The 22,625-nt window shown below is 51.7% G+C and overlaps 1 protein-coding gene across 6 annotated transcripts in view; it reads right to left on the reverse strand.

Annotated features, from left to right (window-relative positions):
• Positions 1 to 7,461: 7,461 nt before the first annotated feature.
• PPP4R1 (protein phosphatase 4 regulatory subunit 1) overlaps positions 7,462 to 22,625 on the reverse strand; it is a 50,606-nt gene continuing 35,442 nt past the window's right edge. For all 6 annotated transcript variants that reach the window (XM_081263573.1, XM_081263572.1, XM_081263577.1 and 3 more), the window contains 9 exons: positions 17,640 to 17,812; positions 15,998 to 16,093; positions 15,252 to 15,437; positions 14,177 to 14,338; positions 11,878 to 11,978; positions 10,202 to 10,322; positions 9,984 to 10,118; positions 9,565 to 9,706; positions 7,462 to 8,358 (listed from right to left, as the gene is read on the reverse strand). In XM_081263573.1, the coding sequence (XP_081119699.1) occupies positions 8,195 to 8,358; positions 9,565 to 9,706; positions 9,984 to 10,118; positions 10,202 to 10,322; positions 11,878 to 11,978; positions 14,177 to 14,338; positions 15,252 to 15,437; positions 15,998 to 16,093; positions 17,640 to 17,812 (1,280 nt within the window). In that variant the 3' untranslated portion in view covers positions 7,462 to 8,194. The remainder of the gene's footprint in view (positions 8,359 to 9,564; positions 9,707 to 9,983; positions 10,119 to 10,201; positions 10,323 to 11,877; positions 11,979 to 14,176; positions 14,339 to 15,251; positions 15,438 to 15,997; positions 16,094 to 17,639; positions 17,813 to 22,625) is intronic.

The raw sequence follows: 22,625 nt of genomic DNA on the forward strand, positions 1-22,625 counted from the left end.
CCTGCTGTGACCTCGTGCACCTTCTTTCTCTGGAACAGCCGGGCAGGCTGCGGCTGGGGAGTGCGTCTGGGCACTTCCTCACGGGCAGGAGTGCCTTGCCTCGCGTGTCCCCCCTGTGTGCCTCTAATGGCCACCCCAGTCCTGCACCCCTCTTCCCCGCCCGGCCGAGAGGAACCTAGGAAGCGGCACAGGGAGCCTGAGGCAGGTGTCCCCTCTAGCAGGGTAGGAAGCGGCACAGGGAGCCTGAGGCAGGTGTCCCCCCCAGCAGGGAGGGCTCCCCACCAGGACTGTGGTGGGGGTCCCGGGCTGGCGTCCGTTCACATCTGTTGCCCTCACTTCCGGTGGAGATGTACAGAGTGGCCCGTCCCAGTGACTAACCCAGCCTAGGTTTGCAAACCCCGCCGGGGGCTGCCAGTGGTCTGCAGGGGAGGCTAGGGCTCCTCTCACCTGCCGCCGGCCCAGCAAGGCCCAGGTGACGCGTTCACAGAAGTGGGTGTTTCAGACCAGAGGTCGATATGTGTGTGTGTGGTCAGCTTTTCCACTGCTGTGGCCAGACTAGCCGGCAGAATAACCTAGAGGAGGAAACGTGTTTCGGAGGTCTGTCCATGGTCAGCTGACACCGTATGCCTGGACTCAGGGTGATGCAGAGCGTCGTGGCACAGGAAGCAGACAGTGCCCTGCTCACCAGGTACAAAAGACCTGCCATGGCAGGACCTGCTCTGGCCAGTACACCTTACCTAAGCGAAGTGGCCACCTGGTTAATCCATGTCAGTGAATTAATCCACTCGTTAGGTCACATCCCTCGTTATCTAATTTCACCTCTGAAACTTCTCGAGTTGCCGCACACATGAACTTTTGGGGGACATCTCATGTCTAAGCCATAACCCTTCAACCCTAGCCCTCCAAAGCTCTTGCCCATCTCACAGTGCAGAACCCATGCAGTGTGTTGCCAAGAGGTTCCCCATATGCTGTTTTTTTTTTTAAATTTTTTATTTTTTTAGTTGTGGTGGACACAATACCTTTATTTATTTACCTATATGTGGTGCTGAGGAGCGAATCCAGGGCCACATGTGCTCTGCGGCTGAGCCCAGCCCAGCCCAAGATTCCCCTTACTCTTAACAGTCTCAGCGTTACCCCAATGTCAAATCCCAAACCTCCTCAGACTCAAACTCTCAGCACGAACCTCTTTAAAAGTTGAAGGACAAGTCACATGTGCCTAATATACAATGGCATAGAGTAAACCTCCATCCCGAAGGGGAGAAGCCAGGCATGGGGGGCTGGGATGGGACGAAGATTGAAACCAGCTGGTAAGCAAGTGTAGGGACAGCTGCACACCAGCCAGCTTCGCACCTGTGACCTGCTCCACTTCTCTCCAAGGTCGTGGGGTTTGTCCCTGTGGCCTTGGTGGTGGCCCATGTGACCTGTTTCCAGGTGGTTCCACAGCTTTGGTTTCCCTCCCACGTGTCCATGCATTGCCCTGTCAGCAGCAGCCACAGGACTCCGGTCCTCTGTGCTCTGCCTGGCCCCAGGCCTTCCTCTGAAGCTTGGTGGGAGCCTCCAGGACCCCTGCATCCAGCACCCTGTTTTCTTGCAGAACCAGCCACATGGTTCTGCAGTAGCCGGGACCCAGCTGCAGTGCCTGAGCACCTGGTGGCTGAGCATTGTGAGACACTTTCCTAGCTGCTCTGCAAGCAGGGCACCCCGCTGGTCTTTTCTCAAAGGAATTTTTACTTTCACACCTTTGAGCTTGAGGTGGATGTAGTCTTGCCACTTTCTGCCTGATGTTTCTGGGTGAAGTGCTCAGCTTCTCTGTAACCCCTCTAATGACCATAACAACTACATCTTCTTCAGCCCAGTTTTACTTGCACTTTTCTGGCCAAACTGCAAGTTTCTAAAACCCTTCTGCTCCTGATGACTGCAGTAAACATGGTTAAAAGTCACCAGCAATATCCAAGCCACCCCCTGAATGCTGGGCTACCTTGAAATTTCCTCTGTTAGTTCATCACTTTCTTTTTTTTTTTTAATACCAAGGATTGAACCCAGGGGCATCCAATCACCTAACCACATCTCCAACCTTTTTTTTTTTTTTTTTTTTTCCATTTAGAGACAGGGTCTTGCTAACTTGCTTAGGGCCCTGCTAAGTTTCTGGGGCTGGCTTTGAATTTGCGATCTTCCTGCCTCAGCCTCCTGAGCCACTGGGATGACAGGTATGTGCCACCACGTGTCAGTCCATCACTTTTAAATTCAATCTCACAGAAAGTTGGACATAAAATGTAGACAACTTATTTGCCAGAACATAATAGAGCTGTCCTCCTCTGAAACCTCATGAGCCCAGTCTTTACTGTCCATAGTCCTGTTGGCATTCTAACTTCTGAGCTTCCACCAGAATCACCCGTTAAGCTCTGTGTATAGCATTCCAAGATGGGACCTAGTGCCTGTGTGACTTTTTTTTCACTGCAACTTCTTCTCTGCTGTAGAATACATTTCTTTTTATTTGACAGTCTTTATTGAATCAGCACTAGGTACAATGAATACTAGAATACCTTAAAAGCAAACCCACCTTTGGAGCATAGCCAGGCTGACCAGGCAGCAGACTGGGCTTTCTGGAATGTTCCATTATGTGTTTCTGGTTGCGATGCAGGAACTTCGTGCTCCTTGCTGTCATTCAAGGTCCAGGGGGAAGGGCTTGAGTCATGGAGAAAGCAAAGACTTCAAAACAAGGTAGATGGACATTGTCCCAGCACGTATGATGAGAAACTTCTGTGCTAGGACTGAGGAGACCCGTGAAGTGCCAGGAAGGGACCTGAAGGAGTCCTTAAGTCTTGCCCACGGCTCCTTTGGTGGAGCATAAAGACAGAGCTGCTGCTGTGTTCCTCCCTCCCCCACACGCCTGCAACTTGATGGCTTCTCCCTCTTTAGTTTGGGGACTTCGCTGTTACATTAGCATGATACAAAAGAAGGTTTTCTAGTACAGTAGAGGCGGGAGGAGCATCAGGTGTATCCACAGTATCAAAGTCACATCTGCTGTCTGTTGCGTCCTCTGGCGTCCCTGAATTTGCTGCGCCCACAGGCCCCAGGCATCCGTCCCGTCCCTCTTGGCTCCCACAGTGCTTGACTTGGGTGGCTGAGCCGACACTTGGCAGTGCTGCTAAGAGGCACTGAGCTGTGGGCAGTCTTCTGCCAGCAAATGGCTTCCAGAGAAGGGCCGCGTGTCCAGCAGAGCCTGGGCCTTACAGGAACTATGTGCCCACCCTTCGCAACCTCCCCAGCTGTTTAACAGGGCAGAGGTGTACACATGTGTCCCCAGCGCAGGTTGTCAGCATTATCCTCAAGTCGTCCCCTGCGAGATGAGAGTCTGACTTATCACTGTATCACAATGTCCCAGAGCCAGAGAGAACAAGATGATGGTTCATTTGTCAGCCGCACCCAGGACAGCATGGCAGGGACGCTGATGGCCTGCCATGGGCCATGGCCATCTCTGCAGTCACCACTAGCCATGAGGTCAGAGCAGGGAGATGGACAGGGATGGCTAAGTGCCAGCTATAAGCGGAGAGGGCCAGGGCTTCCTCTTTGAAAGGCTACCTTCCCGGAAAGCTAGGGACTTTTAAAAACCTTGCCCCACATGACCGCCTGTGGTCAGGCCTTAGGGTGAAGAGAGGCTGCACAGCAGGCGCCGTCTGCTCTGGAGAGGAGGCTGGGAGGCGAGGCTGGTGGCCCTGCAGGCTCAGCCAGGCCGTCCTGGGTGTCTGCCCCCTGGAGGGCCCCCGAGGAGGGCGTGGGGCAGGTTCTGGGCCTGAGCCTGCTCACCACGTTGCCCTTCTTAGGGGTGACCTGTCGTGTGGATGCCCCTCGCCTGCGCTTCAGCCAGCAGGGATGATCTCTTGTACTCCTGAGTCTTGGGCGACTGGAACCGGGCCTTGTGTTCTGATTTGCCAGGTCTGACCATCCTGCTGTCTCCACTGGCAGATGGTCCAGGTCAGGATGACCAGGATGACCGGAAAGGCTGGTTGAGAAGAGCAATTAGGACCACCAAGTGTGGGACCAAGTGCAGGGCACCCCAGGACCTGGTTGGAGGGGAGGTTGGAGGGGAGGTCGGAGGGAGGTCAGAGGGGAGTGGGAAGCAGAACCCCCAGTTCTCTGCCCCCAACTTAAAATGCCAGTGTGAACAGCCTGATTTGGAGCCAGGGGCTGCCATGATGTGGGTAGGCAGAGTGGGCCTCCCCAGGGGTCGTGAGCCTCGACACAGGGCCAGTGAAAGTGGATAGACATCCTCGTGCTTTGAGAAGCGAGTGCCACAGCAGCACATTCCTCCTGGGCTTGGCTATCAGAGTCTCCCTGGGAACCAGGTCTCAGCCCACCCAGACCTACAGATGGGGTCTGCATCTGAGGGGGTCCCCAGCCACTGACACACGGGAACATGGCCGAACGCTCTCCTCAATCACCAATGTCACCAGCTTTCAGAACCAGCTAACCTGGGGACTCGCCTGGCACGTGAGGCCCTGGGTTCGAGCCCCAGCACCACATAAAACTAAATAAATAAAGGTTGCGTCCATCTAAAAATAAAGGCAAACACAACAACTAAGCCACCCAGCAGAGCCTGTGGTCCCGCTACCCACCTCCCGAGCCCTCCCTGTCCCCTGTCCTCCACACCTTAGCTCCTGGGGCCAGGCTGGCCCTGCACTGTGCTGGCATCTGCTGGGGACAAGTCTGACTCAAGGATCTCTGTTAAGAACTGTGAACTGTGCCCTATTTTCTCATGAACAGGTCAAAATGCTACTCGCAGCTGCCTGGCAGCCAATTAGTGACAATTACTGACATCCAGTGTGGAACAAACAGTCACACAACACAGGAACTGACTGAAGCTGGGGGTGGGTGGCGCACACCTGGGATCCCAGTGATTCTGAGGCCGAGGAAGGGGGATCTCAAATTCAAGGCCAGCCTCAGCAACTCAGTGAGACCCCGTCTCAAAATTAAGAAAGGGGGCTGGGGTAGTGGCCCAGTGTGTGGCACTGGGTTCCATCCTTAGCACTACATAAAACTAGCTAAATAAAGGTGCTATGTCCATCTACAACTAAAAATCATCAAAAAGAATTAAGAACAGTCGGGGGAGGTGGCTCAGTGAGAAGCCCCCCCAAACCCACGTTGAGCTTGGAGTTGCTCTTTTCCTCCCTTGCCTCATCATCAGTTCCATCCTGAACTGTCCACAGAAGCGTCCCTGCGCACCAGGGGCTGGGCCTGCCCGTGTTCTCTCTCCACAGCGGTCAGCACAGTCTTGATGACCACGCAGCCCCTGAACTGTTTGGGGACTTTTGCCCCAACCTTCCCAGGCCAGGCACAACCCGCTCCCCTGGACATAGACTGGCCCAATGTAAAGGGGGACTTCTGTCAACCAAGAGAAGGGAGCAGGTGTCACACCAGAGAGGTTGACAAGCCCCAAGGAGGCGTCCCTGCCCCATGGCTGCAGACCCCCGAGGCAGGCATCCCTTCCAGAGGCAGGCACACTGACCACTGTACCACTCAGGCATGGCTGACCCTGGGAGTGAGAGGGTTCTAGAAGAAACTTGACAGGTACCGCTGGGACTTCAGGACACAGCTCACGCGCCCCTCAAGCAGCCGAGCAGGTAGCCTGGCTTCCTGGGGAGTCGGCAAGGGCCACAGGGAACCCGTCCAGGTGGACACACTTCCTCCTCCCAAACAAGGGAAGGGCAGGTGGGTGCTGCCAGGGGAGGCTGGGGGTGGGAAACTGCAGTCACACCAGTTCCTGGGGGACTGAAAGATGTGGCTGTCCTCTCCATCCCCAGAGTTTCTCAAAAGCCCCGCGTGGCTCAGGACGGTCTCAGATTAGCTCCTGCATTAGACCCTATTACGCATTCATTCCCATCTGTATTATTTACATGGTGGGTTTTTTTTTTGGGGGGGGACCTGGAGATTAAATCCAGGGCCCTCAACCCCTACACCTCAGCCCTGTTTTAGATTTGATTTAGAGACAGGGCCTGAGTTGCTTAGGCCTCACTGTTGCTGAGGCTGGCTTTGAACTTGCCATCCTCCTGCCTCAGCCTCCCGAGTCCTGGGGTGACAGGCGTGGGCCACTGTGCCTGGCACTACATGCTGTTTGTTGTCCTTGGTACTGGGGAGAGAACCCCGGGCCCTTTACCACTGAGCTACCACCCAGCCCGTATTCGAGACAGGGGCTGACTAGGCTGCCCAGACTGGCCTACAACCCGCTCTCCTGCCTTGGCCAAGTGGCTGTGATGACAGGTGTGGCCACCATGCCAGCGCAGACAACTGTTATGGGAATGTCACCTTTTTACGTTTGCTGGTTTTTCTGCATCCTGGATGGAGATTTCATGAGCTCTGGACACATGTCCCCTCTCTGCACGGTTCCATGCTGCTTAGATGCCCAGTTTTCTCTCTCAGTAGAGCCTGTGTAGTGAGGGCTGCACAGTGGACAGGGCCCAGCGCCCCTTCCTGAAGGAAGGCCATCCCTCAGCTCACCATGCACACCACAGCCACCAGCAGCCGAGGGGAGGCCAGAGAGGGGCTCGTCAGCTGGCCCAGCATGGGAGAACCTGGGACGCGCTGATGGGAGCTGCTAAATGACGCGGTGCCTGTGTCCACTCACGTGGGAACTGAGGTCACACGGGGAAACCAAGAGGGGACTGGAGGGCAGCAGCACCAAGCTAGAGAACTGGCCTGGGCACTCTGACACCCCAGGCATGAGCTCTCCACGCAAGTGCACGTCTCCACTGCCACCTTCTAAAAGGCAGCTGTGTAGGACACAGTGCAGTGCACAGGGCCGAGTCCTGAGGGAAGAGGGCATCACGGTGGGAATAGCAGGAAGCCTGCACCTCGGATCTCGGCTAAGGGACATCGGGAGGCCCCACTGCGCTCTTGCTCTGATGCCCGCTCTGGGACCCAGTGGGACCCATCTGCTGGTTGGCATTCGCCTGGACGCCCCCCACCCCAAGGCCCATGAAGCAAGAACAAACCAAGGCCGGTCACACGGGAGGCAGCCGGTACCTCCCCACCCCACCCAGGGCCCACTTCCTGGAGTCCCCACCGTGCGTAAGCAGCACCACCACCAGGGAGTGCCGGGCTTTCACCCTGGGCTCGGGGGACGCCAGGTGTACACACGGCACCTTCTAGAAGCACCTATGATGGCCTCCTGTGGGAAGGGCAGGTACTGACCCTACTTTACAGACGAGGCCGAGACGCCCGGGTTAGCATCCTGTTCTGGTCACCTGAGGCTGCGGAGGGAAGCTCAGGAGGCCTGGCCTCTGCCAAGAGGACACCCGAGCAGACAACACAGGCAGAGTCCAGACAGACCACCGCGCTATTTAAAAGACCAATATTTTAATCTAGTTTCCCCATTTATACTAAATCATTAATACAGGTCACAAATTGCATTTATTTGTAGACATCTAGAAAACAATCCAAAGTGTAAACGCCTCTCTGTATAGATCTTATTAATAAACTTTATTTGGACAAGAGAACTTGTGCCTCGACAGTTCCAACAGCATGATTAAGACTGCAGCACTCCCAAGAGTGGTCACAGGTATGTACAGCATGTGAAGAAAAGTCGCCCCTCGGAGCTGACCATGATCAAGTTAAAAACCCCGACGTAACAATATGCGTGCTAAGAAATCTCCTTCAGTCATGACCAGCATGAGAAACTCCAGGACAGAGACATCAGCAAACGTCTGTAAGTGTGCACAGCAATATGCTGCATCTGAGTTAAAATCAGACTCCACTGCAGTGTCAGCCTCAGCCCTTGGGAGACCCGCCCACAGCCTCCTCCTCCTGCGCCCAGCGGGACTCTTGGCCCAGCGGCAGACAGCAATGCTGAAGGTCTTCCGCCTGGGTGCGCATGGCCTCTGGCTCCGAGGATCTCAGTGACCAGGGAGAGAGCAGCGCAGCTCTGGGGGAGCCAGTCCCGGCCACAGGGGAGACGCCTGCGGTTCAAGTGTCGTCAGTCAGGAAGACGAAGGAGTTAAGGCTTCGGTGACAGTTATAATCCTCTGAGAAGTTACTTCCCTTGAAGTCAAGATAGTCGTGTCTACTGGACTGCTCTTGACTCACCCTGCTCTCGGTGTGGGCCAGGCGCCTGCGGTGGAGTCTGCAAGGGGAGGGTCCATCCTCCCTCCCTCTGCCCCGCCCAGGGCGCAGCCTCGGGGAGGCAGGAGGACTCGGGCACCTAGTAGGTCGAGGAGGCTGTGCTCGTGGCGTCTTGGGAGACTTTGGTAGTGGCAGGGTGGGTGCTGGCAAAGTACTTGACGTCGCTGTCCTGGTCCATCTGCAGGGCCATGATGGTCTGCTCCACCGCTTCCTGGTAGCAGCTGGCAGAGGCCAGGAAGTACTCTGCAAGGACAGGCGGGCATCGACAGCCACCGTCAGCAAGGAGGAAGTCCAGCTACCACCAACAGGGCCTGCCTACCAGTGTCGCACAGGCCGTGTGACATGGGGCATCACATGTCCTTATGACATGGAGCATCTCATTTAGAGCAGCTGGGGAGGATGGGGCAGAGAGAAGTGAAGGGAGGGGGTCCAGGGGTAGGAAGGACAGCAGAGTGAATCAGACACTGGCACCTGTGTTCACTGACCACATGACCTGTGTGACTCTACAGCATGTTCCACCACAAGGAGAAGCTATACTCCATGTAGGTACAATGTGTCAAAATGCAGTCTACTGCTGGTTATGACTAATGACAACAAATTAGGGAAAAAAGGAGAAAAAGATCAGCTAAGGAATATGAAAACTAAGAAAGACATGAACACAATATGCCCTTTGTCATCCCAGCAGCTCAGGAGGCTGACGCAGGAGGATCTCAAGTTCAAAGCCAACCTTAGCAAAAGTGAGGCCCTAAACAACTCAGTGAGACCATCTCTAATAAATCAAATCCAAAATAGGGCTGGGGAGGTGGCTCAGGGGTCAAGTGCCCTTGAGTTCAATTCCCTCCCCCACCGCCCCAAAAACTGCTTTTTAGCCATTAAAACACTGCCAACACCCCCCCCCCCCCAACACACACACATTCTCTCTAAAAACCAAGCCAAACCCTTCTTCTCTAGCCATTTTATCCTTTTACATTTTTACGTGTGTGTGTGTGGGGGGCGGGGTGCAGTGTGTGGTACTGGGATTGAACCCAGGGGTGCTCTACACTAAGCTACATTCTCAACCCTTTTTTAAAAATTTTAATTTTTGAGACAGGGCCTGAGTTACTGGAGCTGGCCTCCAACAATGTGCCATCCTGCTGCCTCAGCCTCCTGAGTTGCTGGATTACAGGCGTGCACCACTGCATCCAGCTAGCCTGGCCCCACAGCCACACGGTGTGCACAGGCAGCAACTGGCACACAGCCACATGCCAGCACCCGCCCCCATCACTGTTTTCAGCTGTAAAAATGGTAAGTGCCCAAGATTAAAAATAAAAAAAAAAAAGCACAGAGCACTAATGAGGAGCCCGTTATGGCTGCGCCCCGTGCCCTGCTACCAGAGCACTCCTATACACGTGGGGCTCCTGGCCATCCTGAGCCTGGTGCTCGCTGCACGCTCCAGCCCTCTCCACCTACCCTTCTCCAGCAGAGTCTGTCTCAGGGTCTTGGCGAGCAGCACTCGGACATTGGGGACCCTGTCGTTCGCCAGGGTTAGCAAGTGTGGCATCAGGTGCACAGCAAACTGCTCCATGGGGAGGCAGTCGTCCTCGATGACAGTCTGGAGGAGGGCACAGGAGGGTGTCGGGGCAGGCTCTGGCGCACAGGGCGTGCGGGAGCGCATGGACGTGGGGTGCCCCACGGCGCAACAGCGTGCGTACTGTCACCAGGGAAGGTGCCCAGCTGGAAGTGAGGGAAGGACTGGCAGAGACCAGGAGCCACATAGAGGCCACTGGTGGGCTCTGTCCCCAGCAGTGAGGAGGCAGGGGTGAGGAAGATGGGGGTGGCCAGCCAGGGCGCCAGGCCGATCCCCAGGGGGCACCCCTGGGCCTGCTCACCTGGCAGACGAAGACAAAGGCTTGTCGCCCAGACCACTTGGGGCACCTGCCAAAATTCTCCACCAGCTCATTGATGAGGTCCACGCCGAAGGTCGGGGGTGTGGCCATATGCAGCTTCTTCACCATCTCGCTGACCTGCAGGGAGCACGGACAGTGAGGCCAGCCTCTGCTGAGAGCCGGGGAGCGGAATCTGCCAGGAAGCCAGGGCATGTACCCACCAGCTTGTAGGAGATCCAGCGGACCGAGGAGACCTTGTCCGCGCACAGACTCAGGGCTATGGGACGCAGGTAGTCGTAGACGTCCCGGGGACTGTACAGCTCCAGGAGCAAGGTCAGCTGCCTACAAAGACGGACATCAGGACATCAAGAGCCAGCCAATGTCCAGACACAGACGGCAAGTAAACACAGGCCACTCGTCTCAGACTGCACCACGGGACAGAGCCACGCCAGGGACACAGCAGGCCTCCCCACCCAGACCACCACAGCCTGTGGTCGCCAGGATGCACACTCCGCACCGCGGCTCGAGGTGATGTCTTCCCACAAAATGCCAGGAGCACAAAGCTGTGGAATTCTGGGCCCTCTGTCCTGTGGCTTGTTCCCATAGGTCCACACTGGAAGCATGGCCCCTAAGTGACAGTGATGAGGTGGCGGCACCTCTGGGAGGTGGCGCCAGGGGCAGGTGACCAGATCATGGTGCGCTGCCCCCACCAGTGGAGGCCCAATGTCTCGTGGGAATGGCCAGGTCTCCCTGGCCTGGTGAATTCCCAGAGGGTGGTCATCACAGGAGTGAGCCTGGCCCCTTGGCCTCTGGCTCAAATGGTGGCTCATTCCCTTGCTGTTCAGTGCCACGATGTGACAGAGCCAGGTAGCAGCACCCACCATTTACACTGACCAGCCTCCAGAATTCTGAGCACATAAACTTTCCTTTACACACTGGCCAGCATCCCGTGTTTTGTGACAGCTACACAGGACAGAGTAAGGCACATGAGGACTGAGAAAGCGCAAAGCCCTTCCCGGAGTATTTAGCTGGAGCCTGGCACATTTCCCATAGGATGAGCTGAGAAACCCCGTCAGCAAACACGTGTGCTCAGTAGGAAGTTCAGCAGAACAAGGGGTCTATTGTACTCCTGTCACAACAGGGGGCCACTATGCACCTGTTGGGACTCCAGCAGCCTCCAGGGAGTCCCCCCCGAAACTGCATATCCTGTCTGGGGGAACCTGAGGACCTCTAGGACATCAAAGAGCATTACTTCCCAGAATGACAAATGGGACACACCAATAGTCTGGCCTGCGTAACGTGTGGGTGGAAGAGGTGCCTGCTGCCACAGGTGAGACGAAGCAACCGGAAAGGCAGCCGGCTTCCCAGGCCAGGTGTGGGCTTACACAGTGGCTGGAAGGTGCCGGACACAGGTGCTTGCCTACTTATAAACTGTCGCCCACAGGGTCCTCTCCCCTGGGTCAGGAGGGAGGTCCCTCAGGTGTCAACAACACTGGGTGGCACAGGGCGCTCTGGGGCCTTTTCTCACATGTAGGGAAAGCCCCAGGCCCCTGAGGGAGGCCATGGGCATAGGCTCACAGGAAGCACTAGGGAGGGCAGGCACATGCTGTACCCCAGTGGGGGTGGGAAGCCTTCCTGAGCAAAGGCCCCTGGCTCACATCCAGCCAATGTCGCCTGCTGCAGGGAGAAGCCCCAGTTACCATGGGGTGGGGGTGGCATGCTAGCAAGAGGAGAGGCCAACGCCACGGAAGGGTGACATGCCACAGCGAGCCTGGGGGCCAGGGCGGCTTGCACCTCTCTCACAGCAGATGGAGCCCTGCACCCCAAGAAGTGCCCAAGGAACTGCCAGAGACCTGGCCCTGCTCCAAGCGGGAGAGAGGAGGGCAGCCCGACTTACTCAGCCAGCTCCGCACGGAAGCGCCAGTTCCTGCTGTTGTCGGTCACCAGGAACTCCTGCAGCTGGTACAGGTACTCTCTCCTCTTGTCAATGTGAAGGAGCTGCGCACAAAACACAGCGTCTCACTCACCAGGACGAGGAGAGGTGCTGCCCCTGGCCTGCTGCAGAGTGGACTCGAGTGTGGCTGCCAAGTGCTCTAGAGATGCAGGGCCCGCTGGCACCGTGTAGCAGAGGTCCTCGACTCGATTTCCCAAGTGACCCACTTGGCCTGCAGAGCCACTGTTGCTCTGGAAGAAGTCTTGGCTCCCTCGAGGCTGCAGCAGGCCTGCACTACCCTTGGGCTCCCCTCACATGCACCCCGAAACAGTGACTGCCCCCACATGTGTGACAAGGCCAGTGAACGCCCTGTCTCACAGAGTAGGTGCTTAATGAAGATTTGAGCAAAAAGATAAACGCACCCGACAACTGCTCTGCCCGTGCCTACGGGCCGACCGAGAGCAGACACCCGCCCCACAGGGGCACAGCCGGAGGACCGGTGGAGCCCGAGGAAACGCTGACGACACCTGTGGGCATTGCTAGAGCCCCCTGACCAGGAGTCATTCCCAAACTATCCCACGAGTGTTGTAGGACACGGGAGCGACCAGCTGTCAGCACTGCACAGAATGAGCCTTCACGCCAGCCGAGGAAGTGATGTGGAAGTGGGAGGAGAAGAAGGGCCAGAGCCGGGCCAAGCGGCTCTCCACCACCTTCCACATTTACAAGTACTGGACAATTCACTTCAATTTCAAAAGCAAACTCAATAATTCAGAGCAAAACAACTTCTTGTCTCCTGTCTCCTGAAAAAGCCCGACAGACAGGTGCCCATGCCCAGTGCACGGTGGGCTCGACGCACAGGCCTGCCCATAGACAGTTCCACACTCCAGCCCCCACAGCCCAGGCTCAGACAGACACGGGCCACGAGACGCCAAGTAAGTGAATTCTAAGTCCGCAGCCACACTGGAGAGCGCTTTGAAAGGGAGATGAAAGGACCACGCATCTTTTCTGGGGAAAAAGATGTCAAGACTTCAACAGCATCCGCTCAGCAATTTCTTGCTGATCCCAAGGGTGAAAGGTTCACAATGCAGGAATCGAACAGATGCCATGACCAGACACGTCACCAGCAATACAAGGGCCGACACCATGTCACCCTAAGGCAAAACATGGAAAATAACTGACAACTCACCCAGGAAGACCAGGTAGACATATGCCTGTGAAAGCCCCGGCTTAATCAGAATCAAGCTGCATGGCAACACCTAGACAAATCCAAACCAGGGGGTAACATGCAGAACACCTGGCTGGACTCTCACAAAATGTCAGTGGCACTGAGAAGTCATGTGACCAGGCACAGAGGCACCCGCCTGTCATCCAAGCAGCTTGGGGGGCCAAGGCAAGAGGATTCCAAGTTCAAGATCAGCCTCAGCAATTTAGCAAGGCCCTAAACAATTTCTTAAGACCCTCTCTCAAAATATAAATAAATACATGGCTGGGTTTGTGGCTAAGTGCCCCTGGGTGCAACCCTGGTACCCCACCAAAAAACAAAACAAAACAAAAAAATAGGGAAAATGTTTTGAGGAAGAGCTAAAACATTTAAATTCAACATGTGCTTCCTAGTTGGACTTTGAATTAAAGGGATAAAAGCTATAAAGGACATTATTGAAACAAAAAAATTTCAGTCTGCTCTGTATAAAATAGTCTAACAAAGTCAGTTTTTTTTCCCCAAAAGCAGGATTATAATTTCTTCCATATACAATTACTTTTCTAATTCAAACTACTTTAAGATGGGTGGTGGCAGAGGGGCTGGCCCTGGGTTCCATCCCCAGGACAACTAGTTCAAGGTGACAGTCTGAGAAGCAGGCCATCTATGAACCCAGGCCCCCACCCAGGACAGCAGAGGGCCAGTGTCAAAGGAGCATACACTCCTGGAAGGCCACAGAACACAAGCCCACGGTTCCTAAGAGGTTAAACGTGTATCTTATTCTACAACACCAAAAAAGAAAACGGTACATGTTTGTACACATTTGTTTAAAAATGAATGTTGGCATAAATTTGAATTAAAAAAATTAAATGACACGAGCAAACTTTATCAGAATGAGGCTTTTTTTCCCCCTCAAGTCACATCTTACCACCAACTCAGGGGTGTATTTCCTTATAAAGGAACACACAGAAATCCTGCTGATCACCAAAGACACAAAACATAAAACAAAATTTTAGATTTATATTGAAATTTCATTATGTTTTATGTGAAAAGTTTTAAAGTTACCTTCAGAAAATCATGCAAGTGTTTAAGGACACCTATCCTGACTTCATCAAGGTCTTTTAAAAATCCATTAAAAATTGGAACCAGATCCGCAGCTGTCAACTGATCGCCAAGAATAACCGCAAGTTCATGGATGGAGAATGCTAAGGTTCTTCGGACTTTCCACTGCAGAACAAAAGCTACGTTAGCAAGTTAAATACAAGTGCACAGTACTTTGAATATTAATCTCAAAATATAAGAGCAAACACATAATAGTAGAAATAATGGATGCTAAATTTTAAACGTCTATTATGAGAATTAAAAAATATATATTTTTTTTGCTTTCCATTTCCCTTTCATTTATGAAGAAAATGATGCTTGGGGGAATCCCTAATGGACCAGTTTTGCCACTCTGTGACCATTAGGTCCCTGATTTTCTGATGTCCACAGGACTCAAAGGCTACCTGGCTCCATCCCACTTGAATCTTCAGAAGTTGTTTCAAGTCTTAGATAAAAACCAATAAAATTTGTTTGTATGGAACTGACACCTTAAATACAAGAATAGGAAAATCTTTTGTGTACAGCCCTTGGAAAAGAACTCAACAGAAATCTCATTTGCTAGGAAACTAAGTTAAAAACATCTTTTCCTCCACATGGCCTTAATTTAAAAACTGACACTGTGACTTAAAACTTCACCTACAGAAGCATTTCCACCAACAGCTTCACAGCAGCCCCTACACTTGACTTATACCCATTCGCTCAGGTTCACACATAACAGGTGGAGGCAGAGATGTCTGATGAGGAGAGGGGACAGGCGGGCACAGGAGCCCCGGGAATGTTGTGGAATGGAGACCATCAACTCCAAGGCAGAGGACCTAGTACTCTATGGAGATGGGGCCCCTGTGGTTCCATTCAAATGAAGCCCTGCGATACACTCCAGAGGCCAGACGCTGGAATCCTGATGCAAAACACTCTCTGACATGACCTTTAAGCTCACCCATATAAGATTGACTGAAACAGAAACTCTCTAGGCTTTAAAAGCCAAAAAATGTGGGCCTTGTGTGTACAGGGTGCCTGGTCCCACCTCAGCCTCACCCACCTGCATGTCCGAGGCCAGGGTCTCATAGGTCTCTCGCAGGCAGTGCCAGTTCTGCCGGCCAAGGGTCAGGGCCACGCCCGGGAGGCTGTACGCACAGTGCTTAGCAATCTCAGTGTCAACCGTCTGTGCACGAGAGGGGTCCGTCATAGACAGATACTGATCTAGCAAAGCCTGAGGCACAACATCCTAATGAATAAAGAGGACAGTAACACATTTTGAGCATTTAAATGTACTTTCAGCAGTTTAGATATAAATCAGATAAAAATTACTTATTTTTTTTAAAGTACTTTTTTGGTTGTCAACGGACCTTTATTTTATATGTGGTGTTGAGAATCAAACCTAGGGCCTCACGTGTTAGGCAAGTGTTCTACCACGCCACTTTTAAACACCTGGATTTTAATGTTGAATTTTAGGCTATTAGTAATTGCAAAGAGATAAGAAACACATACTAAGGAAAACGTGTGTGTGTACAAAGCAAAACTAGAGCTAATTAAGATCTTAAACAATAAACAGCATAAAGACCAGTTAGAATTAATTACTAAATTTAAAAGCTAAGTTACAGATAAGGCCACACTGTGGTGGCCTGGGATGATCCTGCTTCTCTTGAGAGGTGAAAAGGGGTACCCGTGTGCTCACAGACCTGTGAAGGTCTGTGAGGGAACCTGGCGGGGATGGCCCTGGGGGAGGTTCCCTGCTGTGTGTCCTCGCCCAGCATGATCCCCCCAATCCCACCCAGCGGGGCTCACCTGCACTTTGGCCCGCCTCTCCTCCTCAGGGCTGAAGCCACTGCTGGTGCTCATGTCCGAGTCGTCATGGGCATAGTGAGGAGTGGAGTCCACGCACTGTTGGGAAACAGACATGCTTAGAGAGCCCTTCTCCTCCAAGTTGTCCTCATTAAAACCATTTTACTAGGCTACTTACCTCTCAAGGCTGCCATACAGATAGGAACACATATCAACTCTTGAGGTTTTTAAGAATCTCTACACATATGGCCTTGGGCTGGGTACAGCTCAGCTCCGTACAGAGCGCTTGCCTCGCACACCCAAGGCCCTGCTTGATCCCCAGCACCATGAGTACACACAAGCCCAGCCCTAGGCCCGTGAGAACCTCCTCTGCTTTAAAAGCAAGCTTGCTAAGAAGCTGCTCAATCTGTGAATGTTCACTCCAGGAAAATGAGAGTGATTAAAAAGTCCATCTGAGGGGCTGGGGCTGGGCTCAGTGGTAGAGCACTCTGCCTAGCTTGTGTGAGGCACTGGGTTCCCTCCTCGGGATCACATTGAAAAAAATCAATAAACAAATAAAATAAAGGTATTGTGTCCATCTACAACTAAAAAAAAAAAATACTTTTTAAAGAAGCAGATTTGAAAATAGTTTTGCAATGGACTAAATATTTTGAATTAGCTCATTCATAAAACAGTACTCCGAGTCTTCTTTCAGTCAACTGTTCGAGAAGCCACTGGGTGTCATATACAGTGTCTCTTCTGTTTGTTCTTGGCTCTTTAATATCTAATTCAGAAACATCTACTTTTAACCACAGAACTCCCCTTCACACAAAGCCAACAAATAAAAAACCATCTAAAATGCAGATATAGCACAGCAGTCAAAACTCCAACAAACAGTTGGCATTTCCCTCCAGAGCACTGGTGTTCTACAGATCTCTGACACACCAGACGTCACCCGACAAACACTAAAGCAAATGCACCAGAGCTCCAAGAACCTGCCGTCCCCAAAGAGTAAGAGCGCGCTTTCCTGAGCTTATCACTTGAGCCACTAGGACCTGGGGCCACTGGATTCTGGCAATGAGTGGCATGTTCCCTCTCTGCCTTTAAACCACCCAGGGAGAAGGGACAGAGCAACTGCCGCTGGCTGCTGGGGCTGTCGTGGGAGACCAGGGAAGGACCATGTGGATTCACAAGAGCGCAGTGACGACGAGGCTCATAACAGTACCCACCCTCACACTCGAGTCCAGACAATGCCACTGGCCCTCCGCAACGTGGCCTCAAGTCCCGATCTTCTCAGAACACTGTGTTGCTTGCTGCAGTGAAATGGTCCGACCAGAAACAAAGCACCTCTCCAAAAAGAAAAGGGAAGAGTTAATTATTCTTAATAAAGGGCTTTGTTTCCAGTAAGACTATTTCACTGCAGTGAGCTACGTTAGCATGAAGCCCACCATATGGCCCCAGGCAGGACTGGGGCACTCCCCAGGCATTCACTACAGCACAGCGTCACAAGGACAGGACGTGGACAGTCGCTTTTACTCTGTGCAAGACGACGTGGTAAACCGGCAGCCCCAGAACGTGCTAACTAGATGTGATTAGCCACAGCCATCCCCACCAAGGCCGCTGAGGCAAACCGCTGTCGCGCGGTCAACACCTCGTGGTTCGTTACCTCAACGGCATCGCAGATTAAAGGCACAGAATCATCTTGAGTTAGTTTACAATTTGGTAGCTCATTTATACCCGGTTCATCTTGCAGGTCACTTCTCTTTTCCACGCTGCCGGTCTCCTCGTGAGCATCCAGACAGGAAGCGCGCAGTGCGGCTGACAGCACTTCCACTTGTGCTGCAGGCAGAAGAGGGAGACAGTGAGCAGGGCGGGCTCTGGCGTGCTCCTCCACGGCACAGCACGTGGCACCATCAAAGGACGGATGCGTTTTTACACCGCATCAAAAAGCTGAAAAAAATGTCTACTATTATAAATCATTAGTCCGTCCAGAGGAGACCACTAATATGCTAATAGGCCTCCACGGGTCAGGCGCGCCACCCGCTACCGCATACCGCTCTGCATACGAGTCTGACATGAAAGGAGTCAGTCGAGAGAGTGGACCACCTCTGGTAGTGCGTGAGCCCACTGGCAGGACAGCAGCCCGCAGACTCTGCCAACGTTACAGCGGGCACTACACAGGCCCCTGCGCATGCTCCTCAGAACATTGAACACCTCTCCCATCTCATTCCGCTTCGCTCTGCTCTAGTTCTTCTTGACAATGAAAAAGCAGCCACATGTCCCAAGACCAGGGACCCTGTAGAAATGCTGTCTTCCTCGCAGCGAACCAAGAGGACAACTCAGCAGCAGTGGTTCTTCAACCTGGCGACCGCAGTGCCTCCCCTCAGCAAGGGATTCACAGCCAAGGAAAAGCATCCTCACTAACCCCCCCCCTCTCGCGAGGGTCAGCAAATGCACTGCTCAGCACCTACTCCAAGTAGCACTCCACTTGAATACAAAGTTCATGTTCAAAAAAATGATCAACAAGCACATGACATGGCCTGCTAGTGGGCTGCAGCACTTGGACAGTGCGCCCTGTCAGTACCTGGCAACGGGGATGCGAGGTGCGCTCAGAGGGAGCCCTGTTCTAGCAGGTTGTCATGGGCTAAGTTAATAAACCGTGGTGCTGACTCCTGCAAGTTCTGCGGGAGCATGCTCTCGCTCATTCTTCTCAGAATCTCAGTGGCAATTTGTAGGCTCTCTTTACAAACGTTTCTGTTCCTCCTGGCGTCTTTCAAGATTCCCCAGCTGAAGCACAACAGCAGCACAGCAGGCCACACCATATACCATTACACGGGTGGCCGCTGCCAAGTGAGGCAGGACATGCCTGGCCATTGCCAGCACCCTGGAAGTGAGTGTGACACCAGCCTCTTATGGAACATCCGACACAGGTCCCTTATCTAAGTGCTCTGCATCCTTCCCATTGTCATGTGCGTGTTGGTGCATTTTGTAAGTTTTTATGTTCATAAAAATGTAAATGAGTTACACTGTGAACTTACCTGTTTCAGAAAACTGAAATGGAACCTAGAGCTGCATCCTCAGAATTGAAGCTTAAATTCTCCAACCAGAGAAAAAGGCAGAATCTTCAGCTTCGCTACTGCTAGGATTTTAGGAGGATCTAAAGGGCCATGGTGAGGAACTTAAGGAGACTTTCACCCAGGCTTGCCTCTCACTCGCAGTGCAGACTGAAACCCCAGGACCCAGAATTAGGGACTCAGAACTAAGAGTCTGTGAGCAACACTGAAATCTATCTGTTGCTTGCTTTACCAAGAGTCTCAGGCTGCTGCTCTGAGAGACAGCTGCTGGAACGGTGTCTCTCCCCCCAGGACTCTGGAGTTACTACAGGGACAGCCGATTCAGTGTTATATGTCACCCACAGCCAACTACTGTCATTCCCAATGGAAATGATCACTCCAGACTATGAGGGTTTAGCTCATCTAACTCCAATGACAAACATAGAGCACTCCGAGAGGGGAACGGGGCCATTTAATCACACGCCCAGCAGGTTTTTAGGTGGCACGAACCATGAATCTATATAGAAACACAATCCCCAGAGACACATCAAAGAGATGGGGACCACCTGAAACCTTCAAACTTTGGTCTTTTCCTGAAGGGACCGGCACAGCTGAGCTAACCCTTCGGGATCTCCCACTCTCCACAACCATGCTGTGATCATTAGAAGTTCCTAAGGCCAACAGTAATTTACTGATTTTAAACAGTGAACAACACAGCTTTTCTGATAAACTCTCAATGGACCTAATTCTTCAGTTGGACCCAAACTAGAAAGAAATCAATAGCTTTGTGAGCAGATCTTATGCAGTGTGTGGACCTCATTGTGGCAGGTCCAGCCAAGGGAGGCATTCTGCTCAGTGGCTGCTCCCTGTTCTACCCTGGATCTGCCTAGCCACCCTTCAAGTCAGGTGTCTCACCATGTGGGATCTACACGGAGATCTTCCCACAAGGATCTATCTGCTCTAACCAATAAAGGGTTCCCACAAAACAGGACTCCCAATGTTATCTAAGAAAACACAGCTAAATGTCATACCCCAAATCCACAAAGCAGCAAAAAATATCCGTGCTCACAGGAAGGTAAGATGGACATCAGCGAGACCGTGAAGTGAAAGCTGCCTTAGAAGAAATCCACTAAATCTTGCTGTCCCCAGAGCACAGCTACAAGGAAAGAGATCAGATGGGACTGAAGCCGAGTGTCCATGAGTGTCCTGAAAGGGCTTCCCCGGCAGACAGTGGACAAGCTCTGTTGTGAGAGCCCCTACAAAGCCCAACAAGAAGAAATCCACGAGGCCACCAACTCCCAGGGTGTGCTCCCTGGTGAGAACTTTGTTTTCAATCTCAGATTAAGTTCTACCTTTGGAACACATCACTGTTTTCTGACAGTTTGAAGGAATGACTGCCCTACAAAGGCATAAGTAGAAAATAAAAAGCACCCCAAATTAACATCCATTCTTTTAAGGCATTATTTAACACAGAGTATATGTGCCCTCAGATCTCAACAAAATCAAGCACTCAAAAATTCTGCAGCCTGGAGTTGGGGTGCAGCTCAGTGGCTGAGCCTCTGTGCACTATCCAGCACACTCAGGCCCCAGTTCTACCCCCAGCACCACACCATCTGCTCCTCTGCCTCAAATCCCAGGATCGCTGTCTGGTTTGCAGCTGCCGTCTCCTAAGTCCTGATACAGTGACCATCTCAACAGGTGCTCGGTCAGTACTACTGAAGGAAGGACCAACCTGCCAAGGAAATATGTGCAGCAATCCTTGCCACAGTGGACAGAACAACATGATAACTGTTAATCTACCAGGTTACAGAGCTGAATTAGATTAGATCACAAGACAGTATCTACACTGAAATCTCTCAGCTGTAGCTTATAAAGTTACAATGTAATGTTAAGTCAAAAAGTACAGTATTAGCCATCTTCAGAAACGCGGGTCATAAGCTAGGCTCAGGAGGCTGAGGCAGGACAGTCACAAGTCCAAAGCCAGCCTCAGCAACTTAGTGAGACCCTGTCTCAAAAAAAAAAAAAAAAAAAGTGGGACAGGCCTGGGGTGTAGATCAGTGGTAGAGCTCCCCTGGGTTCAACCCCTAGGACCAAAAAAGAAAGGAAACAAAGCCATATCCTGGAAGGTGCATTTACCCAAGTCTTTTATTTTATTTTTTAAAAATATTTTCTTAGTTGTAGTTGGATACAATATCTTTATTTATTTTTATGTGGTGCTGAGGATCAAACCCAGTGCCTCACACGTGCGAGGTGGGTGCTCCACCACTGAGCTATAGCCCTAGCCCTTACACAAGTCTTTTATAAAAAGTGAACTATGGAAGAAGCTATTTTATTTGTTGAAAAATTAAAATTCATTCAACACTTCAATTAACAATTTAAAAGTGCCTGCGAGTGTATGAAAGCCAACAGGCACTGTGATAAAACAAGAACTCCCAGGACAGGCTTGAGGACCAGCTGGCAATTTTTTTTCATAAAAATGGAGTTTAAGAAAATGAAATATGAGGTACTGAAGTTTAATACTTTATCAAATTTAAGTGGGTAATTAATAAAAAAAGACAAATGAAAAGCAGGAGAGAGTGAAGGCACTGGTGGCTAGTCTGGGGTCTAATTCTGTGCTTGATTCTCACTGGGGTAGACAGGAAAGGAGGGGGACACAAGTGAGATCTGGGTCAGAATTTGTGTTTGGCAAACAAAATAAAATCCTCAGCCCTTGCTACATGGTGAAACTCCATAGCAGGAGCTGCGACTGAAGAAGGAAGCAAACAAAGTAAAGCTCCAAGGCTTCTGCGGAAATGACCTCCTGGGAGGGAAGACCATAGCACCCTGCTAACATTCAGTCTTCCGCTCATGCCGGTTTCAGAAAATAAGAGGAGTGAACTAGTGACATGCCACAGGGCTGATCCTGGTCAGACTCCAGGGCTCCGTGCCGACTTGGCAGCATTCTGGAAAGGGCAGAGCAGCACCCAGAGGGTGTGGAGGGAGCGAGACTCGCCGGGGTGTGGCGCTACCTGCCTGTGCTTCCCCATCTAACCCCATACAATCAAAAGCATGACTTTTACTGATAGAAATTACACCCCCATAACTCTTATAAAATAAATGTTAAAAAAAAGAAACTGATTACTTTTCAATTAATGTTCAACCACCAAGTTCAGGAGTTAGCCTTTAATCATATTCATTTTTCCCAAGTGTAAAATTATAATAGAAAGTTGCTTAAAAAAATCACAATAAATGAAAGTCAAATAAAGACAATTGCTAACTTGACCATGCCAATGCAATTTTCAAAGTTTGAACATAATGTTTTCTACATTTTAAAAGGATACTGATGCTATCATTTTATCTGCTTCAGAAATGGACATTTCTCAATATTGGGCAAACTGACAGTTTAGAAATTTTAGTTTTTGGAACAAACAGGGAAATAAAAAAATTCAGAAAGTAATATAAGATCCGAAGACTTGTACTTATGGGATCTTCCAAAATCACCTTTTGGTTTAAATAACATTTTGGCTTTCCCCAAAGGGCCCAGGAATCATCAGGAAGGCCATGTCTTCCCAGGGGCAGGGAGCGTGCCTCTTCCCTCACTGGCTGGACCCACTTGCTCC

The sequence above is a fragment of the Spermophilus citellus genome (genome assembly GCF_964194105.1).
Source record: "Spermophilus citellus genome assembly, chromosome: 12".
Lineage (NCBI taxonomy): Eukaryota > Metazoa > Chordata > Mammalia > Rodentia > Sciuridae > Spermophilus > Spermophilus citellus.